The 23,731-nt window shown below is 35.2% G+C and overlaps 1 protein-coding gene across 1 annotated transcript in view; it reads left to right on the top strand.

The window, feature by feature from the left end:
• GPR149 (G protein-coupled receptor 149) overlaps positions 1–23,731 on the top strand; it is a 64,703-nt gene that overhangs the window by 4,298 nt on the left and 36,674 nt on the right. The window contains exon 3 of the mRNA XM_053600775.1: positions 4,662–5,110. Within this exon, the coding sequence (XP_053456750.1) occupies positions 4,662–5,110 (449 nt within the window). The remainder of the gene's footprint in view (positions 1–4,661; positions 5,111–23,731) is intronic.

Below are 23,731 nucleotides of genomic sequence, written 5' to 3'. Positions count from 1 at the left end.
GGGGCTGGCGCCCTGCTCACTGAGCCATAGGCGCTGCCCAAGGCAGTCATTTTTAAAAAGTGTACAGCATCCTTATCAGAGTAAAAACAAAGCAAGTAATGGACCTATTATGTTAAAAGACCTATGAAATAGTCTATCTTCTGTACCACACAAGATAGAAGAGTTTATGGCAGGCCAGCAGAATCAATAGTCATGTTAATATCACATTTTTAAAATTTAAAAAAAATGCCTTTTAAGATTAAAATAATATTTTTTCTCTAAAACCATTGCTTTTATTTAATTTAATTTCAAAATTCCAAAGAAATACCTGAAATATGAAGGCTTTCCGAAAGGCTCATGGCTTCCAAAGTAAAACATTGTGAGAAACTTAAGTCTAAGATGTTTATAGTTCAAATAGCTCCATTCCCTCTTTGGTTTAGGCTATGTCATTGGGAAATTCTGAGAAAGAGAATAATGTGTTTCCACTGTCTAAAAAGCCACCACAAATTTTCCTGTTGCTCACATAACACAACAACAAAATTTTGAAACCCCGAAATTGGCTCAACCTTAGGTGGGCCAGGAGCTTGATGGGCGACGGTACTTTCTTTGGGAGTATGGTTTCAGTTTTATATTTAAGCATTTTTTCCTTGACAAACTCAGATTTCCCTCCCTTTTTGTTCTTTATCCCTCCCTTTGTTCTTTGCTTCTGTGAATTACAGAGAAAATTAGTAATGAACACTTATGAGCCACTTACAAATAAGTAAACATAAAGCAATCATTACAGAATTACGGAAGCAAAGGAGGAAAGGTATTTTTCCTCTTATGTACCATAAGATTAATTTTTCAGATGTAAATAGAATTCAACATCTCGGCTTCACTGAACAGGAACTGAGTGAGACATGTGCGAAGTGGAATATGAATGTCAACCCTGGAAAACAATTTGTGGAAACAATAATCCTCTCCTGTTTCCAACAGTCATCTCCACTACTAATGTCTCAAAACTAAGTATTGTTGTAGTTTTTTTTTTTTAAGATGAATTAGCACAGAGGTCTCAGGTGGTCGGCACATGGGTTGGATATTGTTTTCAGACTCATCTTGTTTGCCTGACGTGATGTTTCCTTTTTAAAATTAAATAAATGCTTAACAATAAGATATTTTATATAAAAAGAAGATTTTAAGCTTCTATTTTTTGACAAAATCAGAGTTATCTGGTAAGTGACACATTAGTCTGAAGAATTATTCATTTTATGAGCTGATGTAATTACTCAAGTCTAAAACTGTCTCTGGCAAGATGTGACTAAAAACAAAAGGCCAGAGCTAATCCATGTGTCATCCAGCATTTTGGTCCAGTGAAGCATTTCCCTTGAAAAACAAATACAATATTGTGTTTCTTTTTTAGACGTGTAGCATGGATTTCAAAAGATCCTGGACAATAGCCTGACAGTCTTTACGTTTTCTTGCAAGTTATTAATCAATGAAGGCTCTCTTGACTTTCACTGACACACAAAAAAAAAGTTTTAAAAACAATACAGCTATGGTGCTTTTTGGTGACATAAAATAGGAGTTGGAACCCTTAACACCTGCAAGGCCTTTCATCAATAAATAAATCACTTTTTAAAAAATCAATTCTTTTTAAACCATATTCCATTCAGCCAGCATCACTGAAGACTGTCCTGACAAACCCTTCCTACCACCCCATGCAGGCTTCCTACAGGTTGCTTTATTCAACCATTCACTCACTCACTCAACAAATATTTTGTAGGAAAGTGGTCACAATACATAGAGCACTGACGTGCAATAGGAACACAAGTTCCCAACTCACGCCCTGTGAACGTAATTCAGCTCTAAGGTGTGTGTGTGTGTGTGTGTGTTTTAAAGCAATTTTTATAGTTATTTTTAACTAATTTTAATTATGGACCAACATTTTAAGATCAGGATATTGTACATCAAAATCTGTGACTTTGGTTTCTCTGAAAAAACATAGATAACAACCCAGCCCCTAAGTCTTCTACAACAATTGGGTGCAGCTCAGAAACCTGCTTTAGATAAAGAAGGAGCTTTCCCATTTGCGATCATACAATAACCTCTATTCATTATTAATGTTACATCACTGGCCCCTATAGAAATTGAGTTTTTCTACTTTTGGTAAATAAAGAAGGAAAAAAAGAAGACAGAGTCTTAACACTCAAGCAACTTAAAGGTGAATAAGGAACTGAAAGATCATCAATTCTGACTCTGATTCTAACATTTCCTTTGACTTAGTTTTGATTATTATGTCATTTAAGTGTGTTTTTATAGAGTGTTGCCCCTTTACGACCAGCCTCTCGTCAAATATCCATTCTGTGATATTGTTTCAACCTTTTATCTCAGGTGTCATTAGTAACCTCTTGTGATAATTTACCTTTAGTGTTAAGGAATGTCAGTAACAAGAAATATTATTATTGGTTACATTTCGTCATTAATGTACTTCCTCTGAAATAAAAACAGGTCATTTGTCATCCATTAACATATTTGTTTATGGGTCAATTTCATATAGTGGCAAATAACTTCACTTCTGAAAAGGTAGCTTTAAATTTAAGTCTTTTTGCTAAGTAAGCGATCTTCAGTAGGTTTCCGTTATCAAGTTTAGTTTTCTCAACTATAAAATATGATCAATACGGTTTTTCTTGCGTAGGGTTGTTGATGTGTTAAATGATGTAATCTATGTGCATAATTTGGTCTTGGATGCTCCATCCCATCAAGGTCTCCATTGCAATCGTGCTTTCTTCTTAGAGCTTATTTCAGATTGCCTTTTGTATCTCATGGACATGGAGGCGGGGTCTTTATTAACACATTCTGCATACTTCTTCAAATACCTTGCTTAACTTTGCTTTATGCAAAATATATAGTCTTAGACATCAACTTTGTCACGTATTATATTACAAAATTGGGATTTTAGGACAGTTTTTATTTTCTGGATGGTCCTGACTTGACAGTGTGTCACTTTATATCTTTATTTGGAGAAAAGGAAACTTATCAATAATTAAAACATCCTTTTAGTGCCTTCACTTTTCACACTGCCAAAGTAAATTTTAAAAGCCTAATTTAATTTCACTTTGACTATATTACTAGAAAAGGTAGGTAGAAATATAGCTGGGATGTTTAAATATAAAACATGAGCATCAATTGCTACTTTCCCGTTTTCTTTGAATTGAGATTTTTCTTGTTTGTGTTCTGGCTCAAACACTAATAAATGATACTGACAAATTCTATTTTCCAGTCAGCGGAATTCGTTTGTAAATCATAGGTTCTGGGAACATTTCAGTAATAGAATCAGAATGTGAATAATCCTAAGGTGTACTATAAAATGAATCAAATTTTACCTATTTCTCCCATAGAAACTTTATAGCTCTTCATAAATTATTTTCTACCAAAGATAGCTAAGTGTCTGACAATAAGACACAGAGCTACCAAAGTAGGATTGTTTTTTCAAAACAAGCCATGATTAAAAAATGAAAACAAAACATTAAATTATATCTTGTCTACCACCTTCATATAACCTTATTTTTAACATGTAAAAATGAACTAGCATTTAATGACATTAACACATAAAAATTGTATCCCTTAATGTTACTTGTTTATTTCTTATTCTAAGACTTTGCATCATATGCACCAGTAATACTATATTTAGTATTTCACCTGATTTAAGTCATGAAAAGTTTTATGCATTCCTGCTAAACTCACCCTGTAATTAATCAGCTTTGTAGACATTGTAAAGGGCTTCAGATCCCAAAAATACAAATTCATCCCCTTTTTTATGATTGATTCTAAGTTGATTTGTATCGTAAAGGTACATGTGATTGTAAAAAGTTTAAAAATTGTTTTTAATGTATGCATTTATAACAAGTGTCAGAAATGATATATGTCAAAATTATTAAAGCAGTTATATCTACTAGTGATATAACTCACATTATGTTAAGGATACCTAATAATTTCTAGCAAAATAAAATTTATAAACAATATATTTTTTGGCTTGATGCCTGTAGCACAGTGGTTACGGGGCCAACCACATGCACTGAAGTTGGCAGGTTCAAACCTGGCATGGGCCAGCTAAACAACAATGACAACCACAACAAAAAATAGCCAGGTGTTGTGGCAGGTTCCTGTAGTCCCAGCTACTTGGGAGGCTCAGGTAAGAGACTCGCTTCAGACCAAGAGTTTGAGGTTACTGTGAGTTGTGATGCCACCGCACTCTATCAAGGGCAATATAGTGAGACTCTCTCTCTCAAAAAAAAAAAAAATACATACACACACATACACACATATATATAAAACCCCAAAATAAAGACATGTACAGAACTGAAATACATAGGCTAAAAAAACTAAACCTCAATGTATTTGAGAGTTTACTTATTTATGGTTAAATTTTTGTTATGAAAACCTGCTTTTAAAAATTGGAAATTTGTATGTATATCAAGACCCTCATTGTTCAAGTGAGAAAAAAAATGAGCCCAGGATGATATAATAATTTGAGCTTATGAGTCATGATTGCTTTGGATAATCGATATGAAGTAAATGAAGATAGCTTTTTATTAAATAATAATCAGTTTGAATGCAGTTCCTATCTTAATTCACTATGTTCATCCAACTGTTGTTGGTATCTACCTTACTAGACATGGAATTTTGTTCTTGTTTTTACTTAGACAAGAGGAGAGGCTTTGAATTCAACCTGTCATTCCAACAAAGTTATGGGATTTATAAAATAGCACATGAAGATTACTATGATGAAGATGAAAATTCTATATCCTATCACAACCTGATGAACTATGAGTGTGAGGCTACGAAGGACCCTCAGAGAGACAACCGTAATGTCTTCAGTGCCATAAAAGTAGAAATCAGCACCACCTCGTCTTTGGACAGCGCCACAAGAAAAGGCATCAATAAATACACGAATACTGATATTGCAGAAGCTACACAGGATTCTGACAAAGAAAAGGGTGTGTTTTCTGACAGAACAGGAGGTGATACTGAGTATGAAGAAACCACCGTTTTTGAAGGGGCAGAAAGGAGACTCTCTCATGAGGAGAGTCAGAAACCAGACCTTTCAGACTGGGAGTGGTGTAGGAGTAAATCAGAAAGAACCCCACGTCAGGTATGGTAAAGGTGGTTCTTCCTTTGAAATGAAAAGTAAATATCATGGGCGTGAAAAGCACTGTGAGTTGCTTATGTCATTGAATCGAGTCCAAGGTTAATTTTACTTGTCTCAATTATTTTCCATAACATTTAACTTCAAGGTATCTTTTGAAAGACTTTTTAATTTTGTAGGTGTATGTGTTCATTCAAAATCTATACATTTGTAATCAGCAGAAGTAAATAGACTATCTGAGAAGGGTGGAACCTTTTAACCTCAAGTGACTTGCTTAAGTTCAGACCAGACTCTTAGGAATTATGTGTCACATTAGCTGATTTATAGATTTTATTTTTCCATACTCCATCCCAACAGTATCTCACAGGTCCCCGAGGGAAGTTTTTTGTTTATATAAAGGCAAATACTCACACAACTAGGAATGCGAAGCACTGTCCTGTGGCAACTGTAGTGGAAAGTTTGCCTATTAGTCTCACAAGATCTAGTACCTCCAGTATCCAGCAGGGAAGAAACAAAAGATGTATTCTAGAATACATTCTGGTGATCCTTTCTCCTTAATGGTCGAAGAATGGTCTTAAACTGTTTTATTAAAACTAAAACAATCTGAACCTGAATCTTATCTCATGATCTCTTTGATTCCAAGTTGCTTAGAATGATGGAAGATACTTATTTTTTTGAAATTGCAGTGTAATATTGACATAAGATTGTTTTCCCCCAAACTCTCATTTTTAGTAATTAAAGTTGCCTTTGCTTTCCATACTATTGATTAACTAGGAAGAAGGGCCCCTTTTCTACATGATTTAATGGAGACCAGGGTCTACTTACACCTAGTTTCTGGAATCAAAAACATAATCCTAAAAATATTCCACTAAGAATAATGCATTAATTCACTGAAAGTATGATCATACAACACCAACTAGGAATATGAGCAGAATAACCTGAGATTTCCTTCACTCTCATTAACTAAAACAACTAGTCTCCATCTATTATCACTGTTTAAAAAGTTGACTAGTAAAAAAGAAGTAACAAAATATATTATTAGAACACACAGATGTGCATGTTGTTTAGTGATTGGAGACCTCAGACAAATAAGTAGCATCATATGCATTGGCCATAAAGTGAAACACAGATATCAAAGAACACAATTATCCATATTTTTAGGACAATATGTTGCCCCAGCTAAGAGGGGAATTCCTATACTTGCATCACCAATTTGTTCATGCATAATCTAACCTAGTTTTCTTACACTTAAAAATTAAGTAATATTCACATGTGTGTGTCCCCGTAACTTATAACTACAATGTGCGTTATTCCCCTATCCATCCTCAAAGTTTACCACTTAGGGTTACAGTTATCCTGAATCTTGCTCATGTTTTTAAAATCATTTTATCACAAGTTTATATACTTTTCACACAATAAATAATTCAGTTTTGCTACTTTTGAGCCTTCTAAGATAGTATCCTATTGTCTCCTGGGGCTTGCTTTTTTACTTTCAATATTTTAACTCCATTTTTAAATATTTTTTTCAAAATAGTAGGAATTATCATCCAAAGTATCACTAATTATAACTCTCATTTAAAAGTTTTGCTTAGGCCAGGTGTGGTGGCTCACACCTACTCCTAGCATGCTGGGAGACAGAGGTGGGTGGACCACTTGAGCTTAGGAGATCAAGACCAACCTGAGCAAGAGTAAGACCCTATCTCTACTAAAAATGAAAAAAGGAAGGAGAGGAGAGGAGGGAGAGGAGGGGAGGGGAGGGGAGGAGGGGATAGAAGAGGAGGAGAGGAGAGGATTGATTAGCCAGGCACTGTGGTGCACACCTGTAGTCCCAGCTACTTGGGAGGAGGGGCCAAGAGGATTGCTGGAGCCCGGGAGTTTGAGGTTGCTGTGAGCTATGACGACACAGCACTCTAACCTGTGCAACAGAGTGAGGCTCTGCCTCAAAAATAAATAAATAAATAAATAGTCTTGGTTATAGCTTGGAAAGTATAATTAATTTCACCTAGAAATCTCAAAGAATCAGACACTGTTTACACGTAAGTATGTTGGCCTATGAAAATGGTGAAGTACAACTTCACAATCTTCTTTAAATCAAAAAATAAAATTATGTATGAAAAATGCAAAACTTTTATCAATTCAGCTCTTTCAACTATAAATATTTCCTTATAAAGAATTGATATTTAAAAAACTGATAAGCAAGTAGATCAGGAAACTTATAAAATGGTCGCTGTGGAAAAAACTGATTAGTGGTAAACTATGTAATACAATATAAAGAAAAAATAAAACTTTGTATCTCCAGAAACTAATTAAAATTGAAATATTATTATAAATTTTGAACCCTCAGGAAGAAATCCCCAAACCAGAGATTGATATTATTGCTATGGCCTTCTTGCAAAATTGCCTATGGTTGGGTGGTGCCCATAGCTCAAAGAGTAGGGTGCTGGCCCCATATGCCAGAGGTGGTGGGTTCAAACCCAGCCCCGGCCAAAAAAAAATTGCCTATGGTTTTTAAGAGTAGCATTAAACAAAATTACAAAAATTTAAATTAAAAAATTTTATAAGCTTTTACAAAGCATTTTGAAATATTAAACTTCAAACATTACCATTGTAACTTAAAATGTTAACAAAATACATTTGGACTGAAAAGGTATGAGAACTTTTCCTAAAACCAAGAACAGTTTTTACCTCTTCTCTTAAACGGTAAATATTACATGGGGGTAAGTAGATGGTGACTTTGAAAGCACTTCCATTTTTGTCTTTTTCTTCTAAGTCCCTTCTTTACTCTGAAAGCAATGTTACTTGTGAATCTTGTATAGTGATACATTAAACTGTGGTAGACACTACAGTTACTTTATGAAAACACTACCTGTTTTGAATTTTTATGGTTGTACTTTCAAAATATTTGTGCTCAAGTTATCAGCTCAAACCTAATGGTACTAAACTGAACAATGTGAGTTCTCAGGATTTTTAGAAAGTAGATTTGATTTCAAATATATTTAGTAAGTGCTACATTATTTTTATAATACATTTTGTTTGACTTTTTTTTTGTAAGAGTTTACTTTAGGAAATGAATTCTCAGCATATCTTATTGGAAATCCTAGTAAGAGTGAGACTGTCTGATCAAGACAAAGTGTAGAAAAAGTGGTAATAGAATGATTTCAGTAAATGTAAATGTGACCACTAAAATTTGTGAGCTGAGAGACAAACTGAGTGTTAAACCTGACCACACAATTTCTTCTTTGGGGGCCTCTAGGAAATAGAATCCTAAGTGGTTTACCATTAAAATGTTCAGAAGGAATAGTCAGGAATGTCAGAGTTCAGTGAGAAAGTTTTGATGTGGTAGCCACAGGATGACTGTTTGTGAAATGAAATAATGATTTCCTACAGCCCCAACTTTTCTCATTTACAAAGAAAGAACATTTGGCTTACAAAATAGTTTAGTGGCTTGTGCGTGATCATTCTGTTTTTCTCTTTTAATATTGAGCTCATAAAATTTAAGAATGTATTCAATTTTCTTTTCTTTTAATGTCTTATTTTAGAGTTCCAGAAACTCACTCATTTATTATATATCAAAAACAAAGATATGCTATAACTTTTAACCCATTTGAAATTTTATCATCATAGCATCTGAAACACAAAAGGTCCTCCACTATGCCAGTAAAATATATATATCTATATATATATCTATATATGTAATATTTATATAATAGCTAATATATTAATTATATACATATATAAATATTTTATATACTACACAATATTCTATATTATATTGTATAATATTATATTATATACAAAAACAGATTCTGAAACAGTCCTGTTCAAATGAAAGACAAAGCAGGTCAAATTTGCATTTAAAATTTGCTATACAACCACTTAGCATATGGGTTAAAGACCAGAACTAATTTTAGAGTCACCTAATAACAAAAGAAACTTTGTTTTCATTTTAGGGGAAATCTTTTGACCATCTAAATATAGTTTTACAAATCAAAATTGTGTTGTTTGATAACAGAGGTTAGTGGCACCATAGATTTCTATAATCTTTTCTAATATTATTATTTCTTCAAGTAATTTTTCACAGGAAACTACTGAAACCAAAAGTCAATGAGACTATTTGGGGTCTTTAGACCAGAGCTTCTCAGTTTTAATGTGCATATAGCACATTCATTAACAATGAAGACCTTATTAAAATGTAGATTGAGACTGAGTAGGTATGAGGAGGGGTGCAAGATTCTGAATTCCTAATAATCTCCCAGGTGATTCCTGTGCAAAATCAAGACTCTTCCTCAGACTTAAAAAATCAAAATTCCCCAGGTGGTTCATCACTGGAGAATGGATGTGAGTTTAAAGAGCAGGGCGAAATTGATAATTCCTTCCATTTAATATGTGTCCCATAAAGTATAGTAAAACTAAAAAACAAAAAAAATCTCAATTTACATTTCTTCCTTTTTCCTAAAAAAGTTTTTATTTTTTTCACTTAAAAAAATAAACTATTAAAAAGTAAACATGGCACAAGCTATTAGTGTTTCTTATGACATTTTTAGCATAACAATTACAGATGATTAAATTTGCCTCTGAGTAACTTTTGACATTTTCAACTGCAATGACCCGGGTAGAAAAATTCTTTTATCACATTGTATTTGTAGCCTCCACCCACCCATTCTAATGCAAATGATTGTCTAGAGTATAGATATTTTATTTTTTGCTATATCCATTTATTTGAAGAGGTAAGTCCATTACTCACTGTTCAGAGACCTGAAAAAATTGTTACACTGCTTTCTCTAAAATTAAGTATAACTTTTATGATTTTTATAATTGCAAAAGTAATAAATAATTATTATAGACAATTTAGAAATTGCTGATAAGTAAAGAAAAACCATTTCCAACCACCCAGAGTTGACCTCTGTTTACATTTTGTCATGTAAGCTCTTTCCTATGCATATACTTTAAGTTTTGACAAAAATGGGCTGCATGTACTGCCAGGGATCTGCTTTCTTCTACTTAACAGTATCATTTTCACCTCATTTAAGTTGTTCTGGCCCTTTGTGTCATTATCTGGTACGGTTTGGAGTGATTATTGGAAGTGTGTCTGAAAACTCTTCCATGAATGTAAATTTATTCTTAAGTAGTTAAAGTCTTAGAAGCTGAACCTAAGGGAATTTTATGCTAAACTAATTTGGACATTTCATAACATATTTTGTGATCCTAACAGTGACATTTTTTGCTTCAGTGAGTTAAATGCAGCTAACTGCTCACTTTCTACAAATTTAAGGGAATTAGCATTTGATCAAAGCTTACATGAAAACCTATAATTTACCTATTAAGCTAAGAATTCTGTTAAAATTCTAAAAAAAAGTTTCATGCCTCAGTACCTTAAGGAGACCTTACAGTCTGTGTGCTAAAACCATCCAGCTGTGGTTGGGACCTCTCTTACCACCTTCTGTTGAGTAGTTACCTACTGCTCGAGCTCAAATGGCTGGGAATTTACTATACTTTTAAAACTTTTTATTGTGAATTAATTTTAGACTTGTAAAAGAGTTGCAAAAATAGTATAGTTTCAAGAATCTTTCATCCAAGTTCAACTAATTCAAACACATTATTGTATATAACAATAATGCAATTATCAAGAAATTAATGACTATGGACCAAATCAATTTTACCAGTCGTCCTACTGATAACCTCTTTCTCGTTCAGGATCTAATCCCTGATGCCATGCTGCATTTGACTTCATGTGTCCTTACTTCTCCTCTGTCACAGCTCCTTAGCTCATCTTTGTCTTACATGATTTTAACACTTTTGAAGACTGCAGACCTGTTTTGTTTTATTTTGGTTTTGAATTACCCCTCAACCTACAGTTGTCTTATGTTTTCTATTGATTGAATCAAGGTTATTCACTTTCTGCAAGACTGCCTCAGAAGTGATGTTTGCCTTTTCTGGTACAGAGGTACATAGTTTGATGGTGATATGAACTTTGATCACTTTGCAAAATTGGTGTCTGTCAGATTTCTCAAAGAAAAGTTACCATTCTCCCCCTTCGTAATTTTTGAGTGTCTTGTGGAGAGCCTTTTTCAGACTATACAAACATTCTGCTTTCCATCAGACTTCTCTCCACTAACTTCAGCATTCACTGATGAATCTTGCCTGCAACAATTGACATGAGATGGTGATTTTTTTATTCTGCCATTCCTTCTTATTTATTACTGAAATTCTACTACTAGGAAAAGATATTTCTTTTCTTCCATTTACTTATTTATTTATATCAGGACTCATACATGTTTCTTGTTCAGTATAAAAATCATTTAATTTAAATTCTAGAAATGTCCTTTCAAATTCTACAAGATAAAATCTGATGATCTAGACAGGTTGGAAAACATACCAAGGGTTACGGCAAACAGCAAAACTAGGTAATTACTTCTCCGGTGACCCTAGGAAATGTTTATGTTCTAGCAGCTTGTGTTTTAATAACCCTAACATTTAAGAATAGACCAACTATCCATGGACAAAGGAAGGATAAATGCGTTATTGGATTTTTACAGGAGAATATCACACACAGAAGTGCACCTTCTGTGAAACCAGTGAAACGTCAACTGTGGGCCCTTGGCTTGCTCTGAACTCATCCAACACTGGCAGGACCCCTAGCAATGTGTTCACATGAGTATACACTTTGGTAAAAGTAATTCGAAAGAAGGTTTCTTTATTCTTTTTCCTTAAGAACATAAGCCATATAAACTTTCAAGCCCCATGAAATCTGGTTCTACATCTGACTAAAAGGCAATGAAATTTAACAAACCAAAGCTAATAAAATGAGTGAGTTTTGCAAATATAATGAAAGAAGCATAGCAGAAAGGGAGCTAACACCCTCAAGCCTTTTCCCCCTGTTGCTGCTTAAGCTACAAGGCCTCCCTTTTTGTACATTGTCATCTATTGTTTGGACTCAATTACATCTTATCTCTGTTAGATGTTATCTTGTTCCATGTAGCCCACTCTTCCCTTACTTTCGATAGCCTTTTCTAATGCCATGAAAAATGCTTTCAGTGGCCAACCCTATTTCTTGACCTCTATACTTTCATTCCCAAATTTGTGTTGCCCGTAAGTTACCTTTCATATTTTTTCTGATTTTCCAATAAATTACCTTTCATATTTTTATCTTTGTTGATTAAACATGTGGAGAAAGATAAAGGACAAAGAACAGAGGCCTGCTGCATGCTTCTAGAAACAAGTCTTCTAGCTCATTTTGATTTATATAAAATTTTTAATTAGTTCCAACAGTTATTAATCCCCTTGGTTGCACTTGCAAGTACAGTAAGAACTCCATAGCCTTACTGTAGTAAAATCATAAATAGTCTTATCCTCACTGGAAATAGGCAGGGCTGAATTCAGTCTTGACTTCACTTCTCTGTACTCTAGTATCCTTATCAGTAATATGCCAAAGCAGGCCAGGCACTGTGCTTCACCCCTGTAATCCCAGCTAGCCAGAAGGCTGAAGCGGGAGGATCTCTTGAGCTTAGGAATTTGAGGTTGCAGTGAGCTATGATAACACCATTGCACTCCAGCCCAGGTGACAGAGCAAGAAGACTCTGCCTCAAAAAATAAATAAATACATCAATATGTGACAGAAAGTAGAATTGAAGTTTAAAAAGATTAATTAAGATAATGCACGTCAAATACTTACTTCACTGTATAATACATAATAAACATGCCATGTTCGATACCATCACTGAGTCATTAATCAGCTATTCATTGAATAGCTGATTCAAGGCCCCAGGCATTATGCTTGGTGTTGCTGAGAGAGCATTTAACAGAATAGACATCCTGTCTGTCCTCATGAGCTAATTCCTAACACAAAACAGAAGAATTTAAAAAAAATGAATGTTTAGTAAATAGAGGGTATAATAAAAATGTTTAATAGGAAACTTAGAAAAAGCCTCCAAGAGTACAAGGCATTTAATCTGAACCTGAAAGACAAGTAGGATTTAGCTTGAACACATTTAGGAATATATGTTAGACTCCAAAGCCTACCTTATTTGTAAAATTCTTCATTTCTGCAATGTTATAATAAGTGAAGGTAGAAAATAAACACCCCATATATGTTTTCCCTAATCTACTGAATAGATTTAAATTCCTCTCAAGGATTTCAAGGTTACCCATAAAACTCTCATCAACTGCATGTAAGTTAATTAATTCTGTAAACTTAGGAAGGTGATTTTTTTTTAATTTTGATATATTGCAATAAAAATAAGGCAGAAATCGCTTAGAAATGATGTCACCTAATTCAATATAACAAAGAACTGTGCCACTGTGAGGCTCCAGGACTTCCATATAGAAAGAGAATTGTAAGGGCAAATTTGTAGACAGCATGCCTAGAGAACTTATCTTAAAGTGGTTTGTGTAGAAAGCTCACTGGTTCCCATTGGTGATCACATTTATTGAAGTAATTTGAGAGCACCATTGAGGAATAATCTATTGAGGGAATAACCTATTGAGAAGGATATCAAGACCCTCCCTTAGGCTGTCCATTGGCACAGGCACTACGTATGACGTGAAATATCATCTGAGTAACAAAACCTCTCTGACCCTGAGAAACCTCACAGCATTGCTATCAGGATTCAATATTGTGACACAAATGATTTCAAAAATGTATAATCATTGACATGTGCACTTGATAATAGTATAGACGCATCAATGAGGCAAACCTTCGAATATGAGTGTAAGTCACATCAGGGGCTCTATAATATGCTATTGAGTAAATGAATGAATGGCCAGTGGAATCAATTTTGTACTTCAAGCTGGAGGGTGAAGGTAACTTAGAAGTTGGTAGTAGAATTGTCTTCTTGCACTCTGGGAATGAATCTCAGGGTGTCAGATAACCAAGAACTTCTAAATAACTGTGCACCCAAAGTAATTCAGGTCATGCCTTCTAATACTTTTATCAGTGTTAGCTGATTAAGTGGGCCATCAATCTCTGGGGCAAAGGAAAGCTTCCAACAGACTTGGAATTGAAGTTAAAAAGATTGATTAAGATAATGCATGTCAAATACTTACTTCAATGTATAATACATAATAAACATGCCATGTTTGATACCATCATTGAGTCATTAATCAGCTATTAATTGAATATGTACTAGGTGCCAGGTGTTATGCTTGGTGTTGCTGAGAGAACATTTAACAAAATAGACATCCTCTCTGTCCTCATAAGCTAATTTCTAACACAAAAGAGAAGAATGTTTGTTTTTGTTACTAAGAATTGCCTTGACTATACTGGTTTTTCTCTGGTCTATACAAAATGAAGAACTATTTTTTACAAATCTTGAAAGTATGATGTTGGAATTTTAATGGAGATTACATTGAATCTGTGGATTGCTTTGGGAAGTATAGACATTTTAACAATATTGATTCTTCCCAGCCATGAGCATGGTATGTTCTTCCATTTGTTAATATCTTCTGCTATTTCTTTCTTAGAGTGTCATAATTTTCTTTATAGAGGTCCTTTCCCTCTTTTGTTAGGTATATTCCTAGGTATTTCATTTTTTTTAAAGCTTCTGTGAAGGGAATTGTGTCCTTGATTAGCTTCTCAACTTGGCTGTTATTGGTATATACAAAGGCTAATGATTTGTGGACATTGATTTTATATCCTGAGACATTGCTGTATTTTTTGATCACTTCCAGGAGTCTTGGGGTTGAGCCTTTGGGGTTCTCTAATATAACATCATATAATCGACAGAGTGACAATTTGACTTTCTCTGTACCCATTTGGAGGCCCTTTATTTCCTTCTCTTGCCTGATTGCACTGGCTAGAGCTTTTAGCACTATGTTGAATAATAGTGGCTATAGAGGACAACCTTGTCTGATTCTAGTTCTAAGTGGAAAGCTTTGGTTTTACTCCATTCAGTATAGTATTAGCTGTGGATTTGTTATTGATGTTTTCAATCAGGTTAAGAAATGTGCCACCTATGCCATACTTTTCAGCATTCTAATTATAATTTTTTTTAACTTTTTTTTTTTATTAAATCATAGCTGTGTACATTGATATGATCATGGGGCATCATTCACTAGCTTCACAGACCGTTTACCAAGTTTCACATATACACTTGTAAGATGCACCGCTGGTGTAATCCCACCAATCCCCTTCCCTCTACCCACCTCCCTGCTCCCTCCCCTCCCTTTCCCCCTTCCCCCTATTCTTAGGTTGTAACTGGGTTATAGCTTTCATGTGAAAACCCTAAATTAGTCTCATAGTAGGGCTGAGTACATTGGGTACTTTCTCTTCCATTCTTGAGATACTTTATTAAGAATATGTTCCAGCTCCATCCATGTAAACATGAAAGAGGTAAAGTCTCCATCTTTCTTTAAGGCTGCATAATATTCCATGATGTACATATACCACAATTTATTAATCCATTCGTGGATCGATGGGCACCCGGGCTTCTTCCATGACTTACCAATTATGAATTGGGCTGCAATAAACATTCTGGTACAAATATCTTTGTTATGATGTGATTTTTGGTCTTCTGGGTATATGCCCAGTAGAGGAATTACAGGATTGAATGGCAGATCTATTTTTAGATCTCTAAGTGTCCTCCATATCTCTTTCCAAAAGGAATGTATTAATTTGCATTCCCACCAGCAGTGCAAAAGTGTTCCCTTTTCTCCACATCCGCGCCAACATCTCTGGTCTTGGGATTTTGTGATATAGGCTAGTCTCACTGGAGTTAAATGGTATCTCAAAGTAGTTTTGATTTGCATTTCTCTGATGATTAAAGATGATGAGCATTTTTTCATATGTCTGAAGGCCGCACGCCTGTCTTCTTCAGAGAAGTTTCTCTTCAAATCCCTTGCCCAGCCTGCAATGGGATCCCTTGTTCTATTCTTGCTAATGCGTTTGAGTTCTCTGTGGATTCTGGTTATTAAACCTTTGTCGAAGACATAACCTGCAAATATCTTCTCCCATTCTGAGGGCTGTTTGCTTGCTTTACTTACTGTGTTCTTGGCTGTGCAGAAGTTTTTAGTTTGATCAAGTCCCAGTAGTGTATTTTTGAAGCTGCTTCAATTGCCCAGGGGGTCCTCTTCATAAAATACTCGCCCATCCCGATTTCTTCAAGGGTTTTCCCTGCACTCTCCTCTAGTATTTTTATGGTTTCATGTCTTAAGTTTAAATCTTTGATCCAGTGAGAGTCTATCTTAGTTAATAGTGAAAGGTGTGGGTCCACTTTCAGTCTTTTACAGGTTGCCAGCCAGTTCACACAGCACCATTTGTTAAATAGGGAATCTTTTCCCCACTGAATGTTTTTAATTGGCTTGTCAAAGATTAAATAACGGTAAGTAGCTGGATTCATCTCTTGATTCTCTATTCTATTCCAGACATCTACCTCTCTGTTTTTGTGCCAATACCATGCTGTTTTGATCACTATTGATTTGTAGTATAGTCTGAGGTCTGGTAGCATAATTCCTCTTGCTTTGTTTTTATTTCTGAGTAATGTCTTGGCTATTCGAGGTTTTTTCTGATTCCATATAAAACGAAGTTTTGTTTTTTCCAGATCTTTAAAGTATGACAGTGGAGCTTTAATAGGGATTGCATTGAAATTATATATTGCTTTGGGTAATATAGACATTTTAACTATGTTGATTCTTCCCAGCCATGAGCATGGTATGTTTTTCCATTTGTTAATATTTTCAGCTATTTCTTTTCTTAGAGTTTCATAGTTCTCTTTATAGAGATCTTTCACGTCCTTTGTTAGATAAATTCCCAAATATTTCATCTTCTTTGGCACTACTGTGAATGGGATAGAGTCCTTAACTGTTTTTTCAACTTGACTGTTGTTGGTATGTATAAAGGCTACTGATTTATGAATGTTGATTTTGTAACCTGAGATGCTGCTGTATTCCTTGATCACTTCTAAGAGTTTTGTAGTAGAGTCCCTAGTGTTTTCCAGATATACTATCATATCATCCGCGAAGAGTGAAAGTTTGATCTCTTCTGACCCTATATGGATACCCTTGATCGCCTTTTCTTCCCTAATTGCGGTGGCTAAAACTTCCATTACAATGTTAAAAAGCAATGGAGACAATGGGCAGTCTTGTCTGGTTCCTGATCTGAGTGGAAATGATTCCAATTTAACTCCATTCAATATGATATTGGCTGTGGGTTTCCTGTAGATGGTCTCTATCAGTTTAAGAAATGTCCCTTCTATACCGATTTTCTTAAGTGTTCTGATCATGAAGGGATGCTGGATATTATCAAAAGCTTTTTCTGCATCAATTGAGAGAATCATATGGTCTTTGTTTTTTAATTTGTTTATGTGCTGGATTACATTTATAGATTTACGTATATTGAACCAGCCTTGAGATCCTGGGATAAAACCGACTTGGTCATGATGTATAATTTGTTTGATGTGTTGCTGGATTCTGTTTGTTAGGATCTTGTTGAATATTTTTGCATCTATATTCATTAGTGATATCGGTCTATAATTTTCTTTTCTTGTTGGGTCTTTTCCTGGTTTGGGGATCAGGGTGATGTTTGCTTCATAGAACGTGTTGGATAGTCTTCCTTCTTTTTCTACCTTTTGGAACAGGTTGAGTAATATAGGTACTAATTCCTCTTTAAAGGTTTGGTAGAATTCAGACGTGAAACCATCTGGTCCCGGGCTTTTCTTTTTAGGGAGGTTTTGTATGGTTGATGCTATTTCCAAACTTGATATGGGCCTGTTCAACATTTCCACTTGATTCTGGCTAAGTCTTGGAAGGTGACGTGCTTCCAAATATTGGTCAATTTCCTTCAGATTTTCATATTTCTGAGAATAAAGTTTCTTGTAATATTCATTAAGGATTTTTTGGATTTCTGAGGAGTCTGTTGTTATTTCATCTTTGTTGTTTCTGATTGATGAAATTAGAGATTTTACTCTTTTTTTCCTGATTAGGTTGGCCAAAGGTTTATCTATTTTATTGACCTTTTTGAAAAACCAGCTTTTTGATTTATTGATCTGTTGTATTATTCTTTTGTTTTCAATTTCATTTAATTCTGCTCTAATTTTGGTTATTTCATTTCTTCTACTGGGTTTGGGGTTGGAATATTCTTCCTTTTCCAGTTGCTTGAGATGTCCCATTAAGTTGTTAACTTCCTCTCTTTCCGTTCTCTTGAGGAAGGCTTCCAGTGCTATAAATTTCCCTCTTAGAACTGCCTTTGCGGTGTCCCAGAGGTTCTGATAGTTTGTGTCTTCATTGTTCTTTTGTTCCAAAAAATTGGCGATTTCTTTCTTAATCTCGTCTCTGACCCAGCTATCATTCAGCATAAGGTTATTTAACTTCCATGTTTTTGTATGAGTATGCAGATTCCTGTTGTTACTCAGCTCAAGTTTTATTCCATGGTGGTCCGAGAAGATGCATGGAATAATTTCTATTCCTTTAAATTTACTGAGGTTAGACTTGTGACCTAAGATGTGATCGATTTTGGAGTAAGTTCCATGGGCTGATGAGAAGTATGTGTATGCAGTTTTGTTGGGATGAAATGTTCTGTAGATGTCTGCTAAATCCAAATGTTGGATGGTTAGGTTTAAATCTAAGATTTCTTTGCTCAGCTTCTTGTTGGAGGATTGATCCAACACTGCCAAAGGAGTGTTGAAATCTCCGACGATTATGGAGCTGGAGGAAATCAAGTTGCTCATGTCTGTTAGAGTTTCTCTTATAAATTGAGGTGCATTCTGGTTGGGTGCATAGATATTAATAATTGAGATCTCATCATAGTGAGTATTACCCTTAACAAATATGAAGTGACCATTCTTGTCCTTCCTTACTTTTGTTGGTTTAAAGCCTATTGTATCTGCAAATAAAATTGCAACACCTGCTTTTTTCTGATTACCATTTGCCTGAAATACGGACGACCATCCTTTCACCCTGAGTCCGTATTTATCTTTTAGGTTAAGATGTGACTCTTGTATGCAACAGATATCTGGCCTGAGTTTTTGTATCCAGTCAGCTAACCTATGCCTCTTTAGAGGACAGTTTAAGCTGTTCACATTAATGGAGAATATTGATAAGTCTGGTGAAGTTTTGGGTATCGAGTTTTTCAAAAGTCCAGTGGCCATTTTTAATCCTTTCGCCAGTGTGGAAATTGGAGTTTGATCCAAAGTTTCTGAGTGAGTTTACTTTTGTGGTATAGGATCGGGTTGGTCATTATGGAGGATAGGTCTGAGAATATCCTGAAGATCTGGTTTGGTTATGGCAAATTTCTTCAACATATGAATGTCATTAAAGTATTTAATTTCTCCATCATAAATGAAACTCAGTTTAGCTGGATACAAGATCCGGGGTTGAAACTTATTTTGCTTTAGGAGATTAAAAGTCCGTGACCACCCTCTTCTGGCTTGAAAAGTTTCAGCACAGAGATCTGCAGGCATTCTAATATTCTTGCCTTTGAAGGTAATGGTTTTCTTACTCCTTGCAGCTTTGAGGATTTTCTCCTTCATATTAACTTTAGTGAAGTTAATTATGATATGCCTGGGGGATGTCTTATTGGGGTTGAGTTGTGCTGGGGTTCTGAAGCTGTCCGCTATCTGAATTTCAGAATCTCTAGGCATGTCTGGAAAATTCTCTTTCATAATTTCATGCAGAAGGGCCTCTGTGCCCAGCGAGGCCACTTCATCTGTTTCTGGAACTCCTATGATTCGGATATTCTCCTTCTTCAAATTATCCCAGAGCTCTCTGAGAGAGTGATCCGTTTTTGCTCTCCATTTCTCTTCCTCTTTGAGAGTTTGGGAGTGTTCAAAAGCTTTATCTTCAATGTCAGAAATACTTTCTTCTGCTTGCTCCATTCTGTTACTGAGGGATTCTACTGTATTTTTCATATCTTTGAGGGCTGCAAATTCTTGCTTCAGTGTGTCTAAGTCTTTGGTGGTTTTGTCTTTAAATTCGTTAAATTCTTGAAACAACTTTTGAATTTCTCCTTGAATTCCTAATTCCACTTTGTTAATCTTGTCTGCAATCCAAATTCTGAATTCGATTTCTGACATCTCAGCCAGTTGTTTATGAATGGGATCTTCAATTGCATCTGCCATATCTTTCCTTGGGGGGGTTGATCTATTCTGGTTATCAGTGTTCTAATTAGAAAAGGATGCTGGATCTTATCAAATGCTTTTTTTTTTTTTTTTTTGCATCTAATGAAAGGATCATACGGTCTTTGTTTTTGCTTCTGTGATATGTTTATGAACCTGCATATGTTAAACCAGCCTTGCATCCCTGGGATGAAACCTACTTCATCATGATGAATGATGTCTTTAATATGTAGCTGTAATCTGTTGGCTAGGATTTTATTGAGAATTTTTGCATCTATATTCATTAGTGAAATTGGTCTGAAGTTCTCCTTTTTAGTTGGGTCTTTTCCTGATTTTGGTATCAGGGTAATGTTTACTTTGTAAAATGCATTGGGGAAGATTCCTTCCTTCTCAATTTTTTGTAGTAATTTATGCAGGATGGATATAAGTTAAGGTTTGATAGAATTCTGGTGTGAAGCCATGCAGACCAGGGCATCTTTTTCTCCACCTGAACCCAAATATCATTCAGCATAAAGTTGTTTAATTTCCATGTCTGTGTGTGAGGATGAACATTTTTGTTGGAATTGACTTCCACCTTTATTACTTTGTGGTCTGAGAAGATACAATGGAAAGTTTATATTCTTTTAGGTTTGATTTGCATCCTAGAATGTACTCTATTTTGGATATGTGCTGTAGGCTGAAGAAACAAATGTATATTCTTTAGCTTTGGGATGGTGTATTGTATATGTGTCTATTAAGTCCATTTATGCTGTAATCATATTTATGTCCTTTATATCTTTGTTTCGTTTCTGTTTACGGGATCTGTCCAGTTCTGTCAGAGGGATGTTAAGTCTCTGGCTATTATGGGGTTATGGGATGTCATATTGCTCAGACAAATTAATGTCTGTTTTATAAATCTGGGAGCATTTATTTTGGATGCATAAATATTTAAATTGAAATGTTTTCTTGTTGTATTGTTCCCTTGACCAGTATGAAGTGTCCATCTTTTTCTTTCTTAATTTTAGTTGCTATAAAATCCATGTGTATCTGAAAATAAGTTTTCAACCCTTCCTTTCTTCCAATTTCCATTTGCTTAAAATACTGTTGTCCATCGCTTAACCCCGAGTCTTGTCCTTTGAGGCTATGTGTGTTTCCTATTGGCAGCAAATGAATGGCTTGTGCTTTTTTATATGATCAGCCAGCCTGTGCCTCTTCAGTGGGTAATTCAAGCCATTAACATTTATTGAGAGAATTGATAAGTGTGGTGGAATTATATTTATCTTATTTTGTAAAGGTCCATTGGTTACTTTTATCCTTTGTGCCATTGTGAAAGGTAGGTTTTGCCTTTTAGTTTCTGGGTATTTACTTTGCTAGTGGTCCACTGTGATAGTCAGTGTTGGGAACAGGTCTAAGTATTTCCTATAGAGCTGGTCTTGTTGTGGGAAATTTCCTCAATGTTTGCATGTCAGCAAAATATTTGATTTCTCCATCAATTTTGAAGCTTAGGTTAGCAGGATACAGAATTCTGGGCTGAAAATTATTTTGTTTAAGACTGTTGAAGGTGTATTGCCATTCTCTTCTGGCTTGGAAAGTTTCAGTTCAAATGTCTGCTATCATCCTAATGGCTCTGCCCCTGTAGGCCAGTTGGCCCTTACTCCAGGCCACTTGCAGAATTTTTTTTTCAGAATATTTTTTCGTCTTAACTTTGGACAGGTTTATTACAATGTGTCTTAGAGAGCCTCTGTTTGAGTCAAGATGACCTGGGGTTCAATATCCATCTAAAAGGAGTGTGTTGGTATCTTTAGTAAAACTTGGGAAGTTTTCTTTTACGAAAAGCCCTCTAGTAGGGCATTCATTCCTTTGGGACAATCATTTTACCTTCAGGGATTCCTATTATTTGTATCTTTGAACACTTCCTTAAGTCTCATAGTTCCTTGAGTGACTATCCTGCTTTCTCTCTCTTCTTTTCTGCCTCTTTAACTACCTGAGTTAACTCAAAACTTTGTCCTCTAGCTCTGAGGTTCTTTCTTCTCCATGGTATAATCTAATTTTGATTCTTTCTACTGCATCTTTACATTCCCTGATTGTCTCCTTCATTTCATTAAGCTCCACCATATCCTTTCTATATTCTACATATCTCTCATCAATCTTTTGATTCTGTCTTTCCATTTTCTCATTCATTCCCTTTATTCACTTTATCATCCATATTTTTAATTGCCTTTCTGTCAAATCCATTAATTCTTTATAGGTAGAGTCCTTTCTGGTAGCTGCCTGGTGATCCCTTGGGGGAATTGCTCTGTTTTTGTTTTGCATGTTGCCTGAATTTCTTTGTTGATTTTTCCTCAGGAATGCTTTCTTCCTGTTCACCTTTTTGTCCTCTTTTTTTTTTTTTTCACACTTCCTCTTTTGCTTTGTCTTGTCTCAGAGCTTAGGTGTTGAGATGATCTCTTGGCATAAGCCCAAAAGGAAGAGAAGGATAAAGAATGAGCAGGAAGAAACAAGAGGAAAAGAAAGAAAGAAAGAAGAAAACAAAAGAAAGAGGAAAAGAAAAGAAAAAGGGAAGGGGAAGGAAAGAAAAGAATTAAAGAATAGCAGAGCAGGAGGACAGAAAGAGAGAAGGAGAGTGATAGGAGAAATGGTATTAACTGGCAAAGTGCTAAGGCCATGCCTGTAACTCAAGGATTTGGGGGTACTGGGCTGGGTCGGTTCCTCAAAATCGGGAGCTCCTTACCAGCCCGAGCAAAGCCAGGCCCTACTTCTGCCAAATATAGGAAGAGAAAGAAAAGAACAAAAATGAAAAAACAAGAAAGAATATATAAATAAAAATGAAAAAAGAAAAAGGAAAAATTCTGCAGTGTGGATTTACCAGTACTGTCTTCCCAGAGCCAAAGGTAGAAGGTCTCCCTAGACCATGATTTCTTGGTCTCCTTGAGCCAGACTACTTCCATGACAACCAGGCCATGTCACCCCAGCATTCAGAGAAAAAAGAAAAATAATAATAATATAATAGGAATGGATAAAATTGAAAATACAGTTGAATCAAATGAAGGAGAGAGGGAAGAGGGAGGGAGGGAGAGAGGGAAGAGGGAGGGAGGGAAGGAAGGAAGAGAGGGAGGGAGGGAGGGAGGAAGGAAGGAAGCCCCCCCCCAAAAAGGAGGTTATTTTAGGTGTTGTATGAGTGATTTATGTGGGAAAAACGAGAAAAGGAGAAAAGTCTGTATAAAAAGAGAGAAAGAAGGAGAGAAGTGAAATAGAGAGAATAAATGAGCCTGAAACACCATAACAAAAATACAAGAACCCTTGTTCTTGATGAAAGCAAAAAATGGAAGTTAAGAGTAGAACCAACCAAAGAAGTTGGCAAAAACAAAACACAACAAAACAAAACTGAAAATCTCAAATAGCCAAAAACAATAGTAACCTCAGAGACAAAGAAAAGAAAAAAATACTTAAAAATACATATATTTCATAGATAGATAGATACATACATACATACATAGACACATAGACAGATATATTAAAAAAAGGAAAGGACCAAGGTTAATAGGACTATATTTATGTTGCAATATATTGCTGGGACACAAGGTGGGGCTCCAGTTTAGGAGTC

This window comes from Nycticebus coucang, chromosome 8 (genome assembly GCF_027406575.1).
Source record: "Nycticebus coucang isolate mNycCou1 chromosome 8, mNycCou1.pri, whole genome shotgun sequence".
NCBI lineage: Eukaryota > Metazoa > Chordata > Mammalia > Primates > Lorisidae > Nycticebus > Nycticebus coucang.
This window is presented reverse-complemented; position numbering and strand designations above follow the sequence as displayed.